Source organism: Pleurodeles waltl, chromosome 12, assembly GCF_031143425.1.
Source record: "Pleurodeles waltl isolate 20211129_DDA chromosome 12, aPleWal1.hap1.20221129, whole genome shotgun sequence".
NCBI lineage: Eukaryota > Metazoa > Chordata > Amphibia > Caudata > Salamandridae > Pleurodeles > Pleurodeles waltl.
The window spans coordinates 687729768-687744486 of record NC_090451.1 but is presented as its reverse complement, the minus strand read 5'-3'; the positions used below and the strand labels follow the sequence as shown (position 1 = coordinate 687744486).

The 14719-nt window shown below is 43.6% G+C and overlaps 1 protein-coding gene across 1 annotated transcript in view; it reads left to right on the top strand.

Annotated features, from left to right (window-relative positions):
• The window catches only part of LOC138267267 (macrophage mannose receptor 1-like), a 186603-nt gene extending 182177 nt beyond the window's left edge, over window positions 1-4426 (top strand). The window contains exons 10-12 of the mRNA XM_069216125.1: window positions 1206-1388; window positions 1472-1831; window positions 4255-4426. Of these exons, the coding sequence (XP_069072226.1) occupies window positions 1206-1388; window positions 1472-1831; window positions 4255-4262 (551 nt within the window). The 3' untranslated portion in view covers window positions 4263-4426. The remainder of the gene's footprint in view (window positions 1-1205; window positions 1389-1471; window positions 1832-4254) is intronic.
• The last annotated feature ends 10293 nt before the right edge of the window (window positions 4427-14719 follow it).

Sequence of the window (14719 nt, the reverse complement as noted above, 5' to 3'; positions counted from 1 at the left end):
AAATTTCTGGTGAAATCCAACTGGCATCTCACAATACCCTACTGAAAGCACATATATTATAGATACACATATATATATATTGTGTGGGTGTAACACCTCAAACACCCCCTGAAGGCACACCCCTTAATTTTCACCCAAAAGAAAACCATTTTTGCAGAAAATGTCTCACCAAGAGATGTATTTTTTGGTTGAATGAATCTTGTGCTGGTATCTCACGTGACTTTTCTTTTTAAACACAATATATCCTCTTGCATCAAAAACATGTACGGTTTGGCAAACTGCGTGTTGCACTACACACATAATTATGCGCAATATCACAGAATCCATGCAGAAAAAAATAAGCAATTCTTCCTGACCCTAACACATTTAAGTATAGTTGCTCAAACATTCTCTGCATAGTCAAGCCCTGAGGAACACTTTTCCAATAAAGGAACATAAGCTTGGCTTTCTGCCAGTGTTTGCAACATGTGGCGGGTGACTCTTCGAAATTAAGATATCACTGGTGGGGTGCATAAGTGTGACCGGCTTTATCCGTGTGCTGCGTATTCCCAGTTTAAGGATGGTTCTTTGGGTGGTGGGATCTCCTACTCAAACAGTCATGAATGTGCTGTGGGAATATGACTGATGCTGGGCTTTTTCTGTTTTCCCATGCAGGACCAAGGGCAACGACCACTGTGCGATGGACACCCTCTGCTTCCACAGAGGCAGAACACGTATCTGTGCTCCTTAACGGGGTTGATTACATTAATTCAGAGCCCTTTGCAAGGATCCCCAAAAGTCCCACCTCTGCTATTTCAGGGGTCAAGAACATTGCCACCTTCTCTTCTGTAGGTATCATAGACACCTCCTCTTTGGTGATCTTCAACCCGACTCCCTCTCCTACCATGGGAGTAACAAACACTAAGGGCCAGATGTATCAAAGGGTTTTACCCATTCTGTCTCTATGGTAAAATGTGTTCCTACATATGGCCCTAGGTTCTCTGCATTACCAATCACTATAAAGATGCAACTCTTCACCGAACAGCAAAGGGAAAATGGTTTGAACATTCTTCAAAATAGCGCCTCTTCCCCAACATACAGGGTCACAACACAGGCTTCTTACCCTTTCCGAGGACCCTCCAACCAAGTCAGCCCGACATCACCCCAACTTGAAAACTCTTCTCCAGCAGCAAGTTTGCCTAATGGAATCTTCTCTCCCCCCGCAGGCTTCACCAACCGTGACTCCTACCCCAATAACATCGGTGGATCCCTCAGCCCAACATCAATGATTGTGAAAAGGGTCAGTGTTCAATCTTCGGCAGAAAATGATGTGCCTACACTCTCGAACAGCGTGCCATCCAATGCCGCCTCACTGACTCCTGCCTCTGGAACCACCTCTCCCAAGAAAGGTGAACCTTTTCCTCCTTCCATTAAAAGTTCCACCGTTCCCTGCTGTCTCTAATGCTCCTGTTCACTCGATTCTCTCTTCCAGTCCTCAAGTTTCACCTTGCCCTCGATCTGAAGTCATGGAACGAGGCCCGTAACCACTGCAGGAGTGAACACACTGACCTGGCCAGCGTCCCGGATACAGATGTACAGACCGTGATCGCTGCGCTGCTTGTGGAATCTGGCTCCACGAGCCCTGGAGCATGGCTTGGGCTCAGAAGAAACCGCTTCCATGGCAACTGGTATTGGGTCAATGACCAATCGTTTGACTTCAATTACTGGAGTGAGGGAGAGCCCAGCAACCAATCATGGGAAAAATGTGGCATGGTGTCTGCAGAGCATGGAAGGAATTTTAGCTGGGCTGACAATTGCTGTGGGGCCAAACTCCCCTCCATCTGCTACTCTGGTAGGAGACCCTTAAATTGAATTGTCAAACGTTCAAAGTAAAGAGTGAAATCTGTGTGTCCCTAAAGGATTGTGTTTAAAATAATATTGTCATTGATTTAAGCACTGGGAGAATCAGCCAACAGATAGGATCCATCCTGAACGCTCAGCTTATGTGCAATTACTTTTATGGTTTTTTTTAACTTTTATTATCAAAAAGACCTCTTTAAAACTGAGTTTGGCACTTGAATGGCCCTGCGTAGGAAAATATTTAAAGGACGTGTGTGTATAGTTCTTAAAGATAAACTAGTGTGTCTTGACTAGTGCAGAGGTCTTTGGTAATCTGTTATAAGTACCTCATTACCTTGGAGATAGATTAATGAGTGTTGTGTACCTCCTTTTTGATTACTTCTGATTAACCTTCTCCAAAGACCCACATTTAGATATGCCCCTTTAGTGAGTCTTATACTTTTCCTCAGACATATTAAAACATTTAAATCTCCTCAAAGTCTCTTATCTCTTCTAATAAACTTTTATTAAATATTTTCTGCAGAGGCAATAGAAATACTAGTCATTACATTAAATGTATGATCAACTAGGGAAATGATGAAGGAGACTGATCCAAAGGCTGTAGTGAACAGTGTACGGGAGAGAACAGTATTCTTTTCTCCATATTCAGATTCCTATTTTGTGTATCCTTCTACTGAACTTGAGCAGTAGAGATGCACCAAAAACATGGCTTGTTTACACAGTGGTAGGAGATGTTGGAAAGCAAAGGAGAGGGACAAGAGACATGCACCCAAAAGAGGGATGGACAACCTCTAGAGCCCGATGATGACTTAATATGAAATCCTACAGCAAGAAAAAGATTATAGTCCAATTTAGTACCTGATCCTATGTGGTGCTAGGATTCTGATGCTTTCAATATTCCCCATCATATTTACACTAGGGGTAGGAGTCAATTGAACTGAAAGTTAGCAAGTTCATCTGATGATGTAATGATCATTTGTTAGATGGGATCCCCATCATGACCCTTAATCTCAGCATAGACAGAAAGTGTGTCACTCCTCTTTATGCAACAACAAGTGGCATGGGGAAGAGGTTGGAAACATTTGACTAATAAATAGAAAGGTGGAAGGGATAGTTTTAAGTGTTAGTGGGTAGAAGTGAGGTGTAAATGTTAATCGAAGGATTTCAGGGAAGAGGGTCTTGCTCGGGGTAGAAAGATTGCAGGTAAGATAGATGTTTTTGGATAAGAGTAAGTTGCAGAATAAAATGTGAAAGCTTGTTGATATTTTTTGATTGCAATAGCCTTGAATAATGTCAATACTAAGGAGAATAGCATGGCAAGGGTGCATTTGTTAGCAGATGGAAGGAACTGTTGGAAGGGGTCATTGTTTAGGAAAAGGTTAAAGAAGACATGTCAGTGAGGTGATGCTCAATGGTGCTATGAAACCCTGGGAATTGGAATAAGGAGGGAACGCTGGAGTGGAAGTTGAAAATATTATTTTGGTTGTAGAAGAAACTGCATCTCAGGGTTAAATAAATTGCTTATGTGGGGTAATCAATCAGTAACAACGAGTGTGATAGAGAAGAGACACATTTTAAATATTCGTTTTATGGTAGGATTTGCATGGTTAATTCTAGGACACATGAATTGGTGTAGTGGAAAAGTTTTGCTATTGGGGGGAGTGGTTTGAGGGAAGCAGTGGATAAAGGGTTGATTGACAGAGAGATCTGGGAGAGAAAAGCTGAAACTGAAGATGCATAATCAGGAGGAACATAGAAGAAGAAAAAGTTTATAAGAAAATTGGTGGATTGAAACAGTTTAAGAATAACAACAGAACAAAGATAATGGGTAAAAGAAGATAGGAATGACAGAAATAAGTTATTAGGAAGAGTGCACTGACGATGTAGGAACTGATCCATGCTTTTAACCCCTTTAGTGCTAAAGACCAGTTGTTCTTGACCTCAGCACCGTTGGAGCTGGCTGTGCTGAGGACAAGACCATCTCTGCACTTGAGAGGCTACAAGAAATGTGGGGTTGAAAAGGTTATAAAGTGAAGAAAAATCATGGTAGAAGTCTTTTTTTTTTTTTTACAAAGAGGTTGAAGTAGGTACTGGTATTGATTGTGCCAATCATGTGGTGTTTGTTGCCAGGTTGTACAGAAGAACAAAAGTTTAAAGAGGGCAAGAGGACACAGATTGGAGAATATGCAGAAAGAGATTCCAGATGAAGCATGATGAGCAGAATGGCATTTGTTAGGGATTTTTTTTTAAGCGATTTGTTAGTCATCAAGGCAATGTTGGTTTGGGTGAACTCTACTATGTGAATGAGGAATTTGGTTGAAGAACTTTATGCCGGTGTCTAGGTTGTGGAAAACAGATACAGAGAACTGAACCATTCGAGAGAACAGACACTAAGCAAGCATTCTTTCTTCACAGAATCCTGAAATCCTTGAACCTGAGAGACTAAGGAGGGCGAAGAAACAAAAAATTATCGAAGAAAGAAAAAAGATAAGATATGAGACAGGCACGAAAGTTAAGCTAAATGCTGGGATAAAGATGGGGGTAAACATATTACAATTCATAGACCAGTTAAACAATAAAAGGAGAGAGGAGGAAAATGAAAAAAGTGTAGACTTTTTGACTTTTTTCTTCTGCTCTTTGTGTCTCTAATATAATACAATAAACTTATTTTTGTCTCTGAGAAACTAGTTAGACTCACATTTCCATAACAAAGTGGTTTTTTTGTTTTCCTAATAACTTTGGCACTATTCGATGAATCTTCCTAAATCCAGAAAAATTGTGGCGGTGTGTGTGAGGTGGGGGGGGTGAGTGGAGGGTCCCAAAATGCATTATACCCATACAATTTTCCTTATGAAAATTAGATGCAGTTACAACCAAAATGGGTGAATAGAACTACACTAAATCTGTTCAGAAAGTGTGGTTTTGAGTAAACTTGGCCATGTGTTTTGGAGAAATTAAAGTTTAAAAAGTATGTATATATAGCGATGTGCATGCTCCCTCTTTCTGGTAGGATGACCAAGATTAATTGAGGTGAATCTGCAAGGTCAACTGCCCATTGTGATTGACTGGCTGCAACATGAAAGAAAGGTATCATACTTCATATGAGTCCTAAAAAATAAAATGAAGTAAGATATAAGGGGACAGGGTGGGGGTATTCTGATCCCCTGGGCTTTCTGAGGGTGTCAAAATAATTGTACAATTTTTCTTATCACAATTCTCTGGATCCACCGCAATTCCCATCGTGGCCCCCTGGAGAATCGTGGTGGCACCATGGATCCGCTGGGCTACAAAAAAAACTAAAAGGGTGTGTGTTGGTGGACCACAGTGGCATTGGGCGCTAGGCCTGGGTGCAGGGTCTGGCTTTTTTCACCCAGAAGGCTTGGGGTGACCAGACACAAGGTAAGGAGGAGCCCCTGTGGAGCCTGCCCTTCTCTTACCAGCCTTGTAGTGCCAACCCTACACAGTGGTGGTGCCCCGCTCCCACTGGGGAACCACTTGATAAGTATGCAGGCCCACATGGCTTTATGGAGCACTCCACTGCCAAGGGGCTTTTGTCTATCATATAGTCTGCTTCATTCTATTGCGGGGTAGGCCAGTGCCACAGGCCTTGGAAACCATGTTGTTTGGAATCCAAGAACACATGCCCAGAGTGTCCCGCCACTCCTGAGAGGGATGTCTCCACACTGTGGATCCACCACCTTACCTCTTAAGTGGTCCACTCTCAAAGTCTCTCCCTTATGCCGGGATTTAAAGATGGAGGTGGAGAGTTCTAGAAGATGGACATCTCTTCCCAATTCAGTGATGCCACATCACCCGTCTATTCATGACAAATATTTCCTCTGCGCAGCCCATAAGCAGGCCCACCACCTAAGCAACATCTGGGCCTTTCCAAAATGGTAAAAGCAAGTTATGGGCTGCAACACCTATCCCTGGGGCTTGGCTCGGCCCCTAACTGACACCGCAAAATTGGTTACTTCCCTCCTAGACTTCGAAGGGGAATCCTGGTGTGACTTTTTACAGATTTCTGCCTGCTACCCCTTTGTCTCTATGAGAAGCCATTTAAAGGATTGTCAGCGAGTGTCATCTAATCATCCTATACAGATTTCTCTGCACTCCCTTCTTCTCCCAGGAAAGGTCTAATCCCACACATCCTGTCTCTCCTCCAGGAAAGTCTTTTGAACTCACAGCTTGCCCATAACTGCAGAGTACTTAATCTGGCCTAGAAAGATATTTCAAAACTTCAATCTCATTAAGGCAGTCTCTGGGAATGTTGCAAAACCCAACCCAAAAAACATAAAGGAGTCTAAAAATGGCCATTATTGTTTTGTTTGTTAATCATTTTTCTATATTGAGCCATTCCTAAATTACATTGTGTAGTTTTCCCCCAAAGTGTAAATAAATTGAAGCACTACATTCTTAAACTTTTTGGATGACCATATATATATATAAGGTCTTCACTGCCTATACCTAATTTATTCAGGGCCCCATATGTGACAGACTACCTGTGTACAGAAACCAGCAGTCACCCTCACCAAGTATGCACACTTGTGCAAATATATGTGCACATGTGCTCACCTGTTAACCGTGCATGGCCACTAATACCAACAGCAAAGAATTTGTCCCAGTGTTAAAAAGCGGGCACTGATGTTAAACAACCATAACCATTTTAGCAGAAGATTGCAGTGACTGATGCTCCATCCTGCTGCCTGACATCAGAGATTCCAAAAACTCAGAATATCCAAAATCAAAAACTCTGAAAGTATTAAGTGGAATTAAGCCCACATCCCCAAACAAATTATGTTTGACTCCTCCATTTTTGTAAATGTCGTCGTACATTCCTTCATTTGCTATATTTTTTTTCAACATAACAATGGCCTATTTGCAGGTGTATACTGTTCTGCAACCTCTAAAATATTTTGAAGCAATTAGGGACTTGAGGGTTAGGCAATCCATAGGGATTGCACTGTCATGAGGGGGCAGAGGACTGCAATATAATTTGAGGGAGATTTTAGACATGTCAGAGAACTTGAAGTGGAAATGAACCCAAAAAGTAGAGTGTCTCTTCCAAAGCTACTGGCCATATGCTTTCGGAAGATAAGGCCCCCAAAGCATGTGAAGGAACTTCCAGCGAGACACCTTAAAATAAAACAAGCATTTGCAATGCAACGGGTCTTGCATTACATTGAGTTAGAGCTATTAGTGTTGTAAACTCCTAACCGGACTTTTTTTGCACATCAAATGAAAAAAAAAAAAAAAAAAAAACAAGCGCAATCGCTCTGTGTTTCGTGCTGCGAGAAAAAGTAGTCCAGAAACCATACGGAAAACATGGAGCCTCGTTTGTTTCCAGTAGTTCACCAGTGCTCTTGAGGAGGGGTAAACACCAGAAAAGGCACGATGTATGTATGCCTTTCACGAATGAAAAAAAGCGGATTTTAAAAGGCAAGCACACGAACCAATGAAAGTGACTGACGTAACATGGGAGTGGTTAAAATCCGCCTAAAGAGAGATTAGAAGAGGGATGGAGTGCTTTGCGCTCGCCCCTAAATATCTATATTGCTAACAGTTATCAGCATTCACAATGTAAAATGGCAGGATTCCTGTGCAATCCAGGATGTAAGGAGGTCACGTGAGAAAATTGGAGCTGGAATGCAGTTTACTGACCAAACCAAGCCTTTTTTTCATAATCAAGAATTCGGAATCAAAAACAGAAATCAAAGAGAATGCCAGAACTTGAATGAGGATGAATTACCACAGCCCCCCTCCATTGAAATGTCATCAAAATCATTGCTTGGTTGTGCAATTGTAAGTTCAATGCAGAATTGTACTGCGCATTCCATCCCACTTTGTGGAAAAGCTTGAACCTGAAAACAATCGCATGGAGCACCCTTGAAACCCCGTGATTGGTGATTTTTTTTCAAATCTTACTCCTGAAAAGGTTTGTGTAGTGTAATAGTGTGTTCAAGCAGAGGTTTAAATATCTGCACTTTCACACTTTTTTGTAAACTTGTCTCTTGTCCTTTTTGTGTAGATGGTCCATCTTCAGTCGAGTGAAAACATGGACGCCCAGGATGGTAGTGTATGGGACCTCAGATGGTGGATATTTTCTCGCTTTGTCAGAAAATGGCCATCTTTGAGAAGGGTTCAAATAAAAAGTTGAAGAGACAAGAGGCTACTGTTGTAATGCAAAGAACACTGGGATATGTATTTCAGTAAAGCATCTTTCCAAAGCAGGAACTTAGTCATACTGTTAAATATATGAGAGTGTGAAATTTCAGTGTGATTGGATCAGGGATGATTGCCAGTCACAGAGTGGTTTTCTCTTTAAAAAAAAAAAAAAAAACTCTGAATGGCTCATTTTTGACACATATCTCTTGCCAGCTGATACTGGAAGAACAACTCTCTCCCATCTTTTTGACAGACTACTGTGCAGAGAATTGTGTCTCTGGACTTAGGGATCCAAGTTGTCTTGCAAAGCTTGTTTGCCCTGGGAAACTTCTTTCCTGAAGATGGGCAGGACAGAAGGTCCAAAAGACAGAAGCCATCAATGCTTGATTTGGATAACAATAAGTGCTGATGCCCAAAGCTTTCCACAGAAGCCCGCCACCAGTGCTGGTGAAGGGTGAGGGTCTGAATACCAAGGCATCTGTTCTTGAGTCCACCTAATGTCTCTTTCACCCACCACTGGACACTCCGTGCTCCTTTTTCTCATCCTTTCAGGTTCATTTCCATATCTACTTTCTCCCTTTAACGCTGTTTTCTCCCTTTCTATTCCTCCTTCTTTCTATGTCTTGTAGTGGATTCAAATCTGACTGTGAAAATAAGTTCCAGTTCCTAAAAAGGTGTTCCGGTGGGCCCCTCCTCACACTCAAATTAGGCCCTGGATGCCATGTTCATCTGGAAGAGAACCAGCAGACTTGCTTGTAAGTGCACAATTATTTAGACTCTTCCCATCATCCATCGGCACAGGAAGTGATATAGATGAATTTCCCATCAGTAATCTCCTTAGTAAGTGACATCACTTGCTGTGCAGCAGACATGCCACCGGCCTGCCAAAGGCAAGCCAACTGCGCTCTTCCCGCGCCCAGCGTCAAGACCTGTGGTGCTCCTCCCACCCACCTCACCCCCTGTTACTTCACTGTGACCCTCTGCGCCCTGAAAACCCATCACATTTCTCCCAGCACCGCTAGTGAGACTCATCACCCAGCACTGAATGTACGTTCTTTTGTGTCAGCTACCATTTTACATACACCCTCCCGCACCCTCCTCACTCCACTATGCACCTCATACACCCAACACACACGACCCCAAACACTGGACCCCACTACACCACACCCGGGCCTGTCTGCATGCTCCTCAACACTTGCTCCCTCAGTAAACAAACCACCGGAATGTGGGATCTGCTAAATGACCACTCACTGGACCTGCTCTTCCTGCCAAAAACAGGTTGACTTCCTCATTGGATCTCATCATCCCCACACTAACCTGCCCCCTAGTCTGTTGCCCCCTGCAACTTAAAACCACTAGTCCAAACACAGCAGAACTGCATGAGCCTGGCCACTGACATGGACCTGGACAGATTCAGGCCAACTTTTCATCCAATGCCAGGTAAATCGGATCCTCCCTGGACCCCATCCTCAAACTCCAGGAACACATTGCCAAGGAAACAAAGACTGCCTGGCACCATCTCTAAACTGGCCAGCATAAAATCTATCTTCCCATAAAGAAACGTCAGAGCTTCTGGTCAAGCCCTTGTACTTTTGCATTTGGATGGTGGCAACACACTTCTACATGGTTTCCCCTACTCCATACTGGCCCCCTCAAGGGCATCTGACAAGTGCACCACGTCTCACCCACGCCCCAAGAAATATGGCACTCCACTACCTCTTTTCTCTGCTCAAACCATCGTCAAAACCACCTGCACCATATGCAAAGCAATTAGGACCATACCCCCCTATAAGTTGCCGACTAGCTCACCATCTACAGCCGACTGGAGACAAAAAGTACAACTTAAAAAAAGCAACAGGCCTTCTCCATCCATGCAGCCAAGATCTGAAACAACAACACCGAATCCATTGTGACTGCACCAGTCCTACCCTAATGTAGGAAAGATCTGAAGAGGCTCTGCTTTAAAGAGCACTACATGATGCACAACTGTCCCTTTCTGCTCCGAGACCTCCGATACCTCTTACACTTCTTTACGGTATCTTTGCCTTTGACACTGCACATCACTCTACAACTTTTTGGGTAGGTTTGCTCTACAAATACCTCATACATGCATTGGTTTCTGAGCAACTGGCTCTGTTGAGATGGCCACTGGTTCATGGGGTGATTTTTAACGAGAACTTCAGCTGAAACAGCATTGCTTTTACAAGGGCTCAAACTGTTTTTAAATATGCTTTCTCCAACCACAAGTTTCCTCAGGGACGATGCTTTCTTTCAGTGCCAAAAACGAATGCACCCCTACCTCTTCGTGGCTGATTTAGCAAAACACATTGATCATTTAATTTTGTCTTCTGCCTTTTCTAAAACTGATTTTTGCAAATGGGCCTTGCAGTTCATTTTGCTGTAACCTCTGATCACTATATTCCATTGCTGCGGTATTTTGCTTATTAACTTACCTTTCTAAAAATTGTGGTTTGGTTGCACTCGGTTAGCAGACATGAGGGAACCAGCATATTCCAGCACCAATCTGACGAGGCCCAGAGTGCTCCAGGGAATCCAGTGAAAGCAGAGCATTGGACCAATCCCCTCAGAGTAAAGGTTTACTGTGAAGGACAGCCGTTGTGTCTAAGAAGGCAGGTTCCACTGTCTGCCTTATGTCAGCTGCTTTCAATTAGACTTAGGAGTGTCAGAGGTTGTCTGTAATAGACTCCTTCCTATTATAACTACTTCTGGAAGAGACAACAGCCAGGTCCAATCACAAACCACGACCCTACTTCCTATCAGCTAACATCTCTGGTGGATGCAGTGGTCAGAGAATAGCGTAATACCTTGAAAAATGTTGGATCCAAAGTGGCATCATTCCCATACAGTATGTAATGGCGCCAGCCCCTGATTTAAAAGGTGCCATTAGTGCTTGGTATTCAATATCTGACCTGGAAATGCATGCATAGTAAAGGGGGCGACATCTTTGTTGTCTTGAGGGTTTCTGGGATGTTTGGCTTTGAGGGCATCAGCTGGCAGAATGGCCTATGCCATGCGGACTCTTTTGGGTATGGTTGAATCTCCACTTTACAATACCAGATCCGAGAATGAGAGTCAGAGAAGGGGTGGCCAAACGACTGAGGCAATAGGGCATGACCCCCTTTTCTCCGGTTGCAACAAGTGCACCCTCTTTAGTCTCATGCACCTCTGGAGGACAACATTGTAGCCAAAAGTGGGTCTACAAAAACATCCCAATGCCAGCAATCCAGCCTGCATGCCATGACTGGTCATCATGTTTATTGCAAAAATAATACATCAAAGCGCACTTTGTTTCTGGAAAATAACTAAACGTCCCTTACGGTGTGAGTGTTTTTTGGTGGGCATGGCAGGCCTCTGCATGAAAAAGCTGGGCAGAAGATAAATCAGTGCAAAGTCCCGAAGTAGGTGGATCTCTGATATCATTCCTACAGATGGGTCTGTTTCCAAGAGCAGAGCAAGCTGAAACACAACATTCTTTAAACCTCTAGATCAGTGGTTCCCAACATTTTAATTTCTGTGGACCCCCACTTTATCATTACTGGAAGTCGGCGACCCCCACTGAATCATTATTGGAATCTGGGGACAACTAATTTGTTAATATTATTTAATTTTCTAAGCAATCGCGGACCCCCTGAGGAGGCTTCGCGGTCCCCAGGGGTCCCCGGACCACAAGTTCGGAACCACTGCTCTAGATGAATAAAGGGAAACTGGATATCTGTCAATTTTTCATGGATGTCTTGCCACCACCTAACACTGGCCCTAGTGTTTGTTCAATATAAAATGTATTTTCTTATATCAAGTTCAAGTTAAATCTACTTCTTACCAGGCATTTTGCCTCCGCTCATGCCCCTAATTCAGAGCTCAGTGACAGAAGAAGTCAAATAACCTATTTCCTGCCCACTGCGTCCTGTTCCTGCCCACGACTTCCGGTACCATCGCTCGTCCAGTAGGGGGCAGTGTCCAGCCACACACATCCCTAAGACGAGTCCCCCCTCCTGGTAACAATATTGTCACTCAAAAATAAATGCAACAGACATCATCAATCCTAGTTTACTTCTATTGATTTAAATATTATACATGGTTTAAGAGAGCCAAGGAGTGATAGAAAACAGACCTAAGTTAAGTTGCATTTAGTCCTCAGTCCTTAGTGATTTCCATGTTTCTGACCTTCCGAGAACACTGAAAAGGGGCCACTCCCCATCCACAGACAACGAACGCAGCCTTTGTGGATCAACCACTTGCAATGTAAAATGGCCGCTAGTCCTACACGTTGCAAGACGAATATATTTCTGACAAAAAGTGCTCAGGAGGAGGAAAGTTAAAACGTCTGGAGGATTAATAATACAAACTTGGAAAGTGTCAGACAAAATACATATTTTCCTATTGCAATTTCCAGAGAGTTGGCATGGCACGATCGATCCAGAAGTAACTTTCATGGATGAGTTGAAGGTTTCAACATCTAAGGCGGGTTATGCGTGAAGTGCTGCTAAAGTCCAGGGTTTTACTTTGAATTCTGGGACTTGTTTTATTTATTCCATTATAAATCAGGACTACAAGTCCCAGAATTCATTAAAAAAAACCTGCACTGGAGCAGCACATCACCCATGCACCTGGGAAACTTGGCAGCTATGACTCCTTCACTTTAATTTGTCCCTAGAATAGTGTAAAATGAACCTATTGCCTGCCCACTGCTCGGTAAACAATACCAACTGAGACATCACCGCTCCTCCTTGGCCACCCTTGGTTGAAATTCCAAATCTGACATTTATATTGGCTCTGAAATTTTCTGAAGTTTAATCGTTGCCTCAGAGTTGGATCATCTAGTTATCTGCAAATTGCAGGTATTGTGATAGTTTAAGGGGAAAGTCATGCCTTAGCCCCTGGAAAAATATATGGAGCAATCGGCTGTTTTTCAAAATACTTTTAAGCTGAAAGAAAGCGTTGGCGTTAATACTAACTTTTTTTTACATAGCGCTTTATACCGCACTTCTGCACTTTCTAAGTGCTGTAAAGAACAGGTGTTACTATTACACAGTTTAGTGATACTCATTTCAACGGGGCGGGAAGGGTTGAGGCTTCTCATTATATGAACGCCTGACCCACAGATGCATATCTCAGCGGCTGAGAGTTAAACTCGTCAAACCATCATACGGGTGGTGGGTGTGGACCGGAATACCTGCGAGTTACCTGCAAAATTCCTCCAAAGAACTGAGTGCATGCAGCGCTCTTCGTGGCTGGCTGAGTGTACTCTCAAAAATAGGACGTAATTTAGAGAGTAAGTTGAAAAACTGTGCAACTAATTTTTTTGAACGCGTTTTACACTTTGCCCCTCCTCTGAATTGAAGTAAGTTTGCTTCGTTTTCGAATTTTGATTCAGTTGCTAATTAACGTAACCAAGCCTAAAACAAAATGTAGCCTGGGGTGCTAAATCAGATATTAAAACATGACTTGCTCCAGTGCAAGGATTTTCGAAGGTTCAGGCAAAATTGCATTTTGCCTTTAGGGGCTCCTCTCCCCAGGGAACAATGCATTTTTTGACACTGTTTGTTGCAGTCTTGCGCCCTCCTGTGCACTAAAATGTGTTCAACAAAATGCACCATTTAGCAGCAGCCACCCCAAACCTTTTGATCGCTGGTGACTTCATAGACTTGGGGCCTCATTACGACCCTGGCAGTCAAACGGCCGCCAGGGTCAGGGTGGCGGTCGGACCGCCACCAATGCGTCGGTCCGAGCGCCATATTACGACTCCGGTGGTAGGTTTGCGGTCAGACCGCCAGATTACGATTTAACGTGGGCCTGGCGGTGCTGGCGGTCCTAATCTGCCAGTGATTACATGGCGGTAGCACTGCCATGAAAAGGTTGATGGAGAGGGGGCCCAGGGGGCCCCAGGGGGACCCCTTGCCAGCCCCTTTGCAGTGTTCATTGAGACAGGTGCTGGTGCACCCTACGCACTACAGCGTTTCTGCCGGCTTTATTACGAGCCTGACACAATGCTGTAGGCCGTTTCCCTCCGGTCCAGTGGGTAGAAGCTGAGTTTCCGCCCACTGACCCAGAGGGAAACTCATAATGGGCCCAGCGGAGAGGCTGCCACACTGGCGGTAACCTACCCATCGGGACTTCGGCGGACAGGCTTTTCTGTCCCCCCAAAGTCATAATAAGGCTCTTGATTTTTACCCTTCTCCCAGAAGCCTCCTACATATTCTCAGCCCCGGGAGGCCATAGGTGAAATCAGGGTAGCTGTTTCTGGCCATCATTGATGTCTTTGCCCTTGTGTTGATGTTAGAAGGCAACTTCACACAGTGCCCTTAATGTACCATGGGCCACGCCCCTGCCGGGCAAATGGCACAATCTGAAATTATACCTCAGGGAAGCACTGTCAAATGAACCCAAAGCAATAAAAGAAGCTATTAGTGACAAATGAGGGAAATTAAACATGGGCGCTACCATTATTATAGCTCTGGGACCCCCCCTACTCTGTCCTTAATAGAAGCTGGAGCCCCAGGCCTAAACATTGTCATTGATTTGAAATGCAAAACAATATACAAAACAAATACAGAAAGAAGCATTCAATCAAACACTTAAAGTATAACACTTTGGCAAACAAATAAAAAAAAAAAAAGTTGTAATTTTAATAGTAAGTTTGAAGCTTTTCTAAATTCAGTTGAAGCCACACATCGTCCATACTATGTTCTGTTTT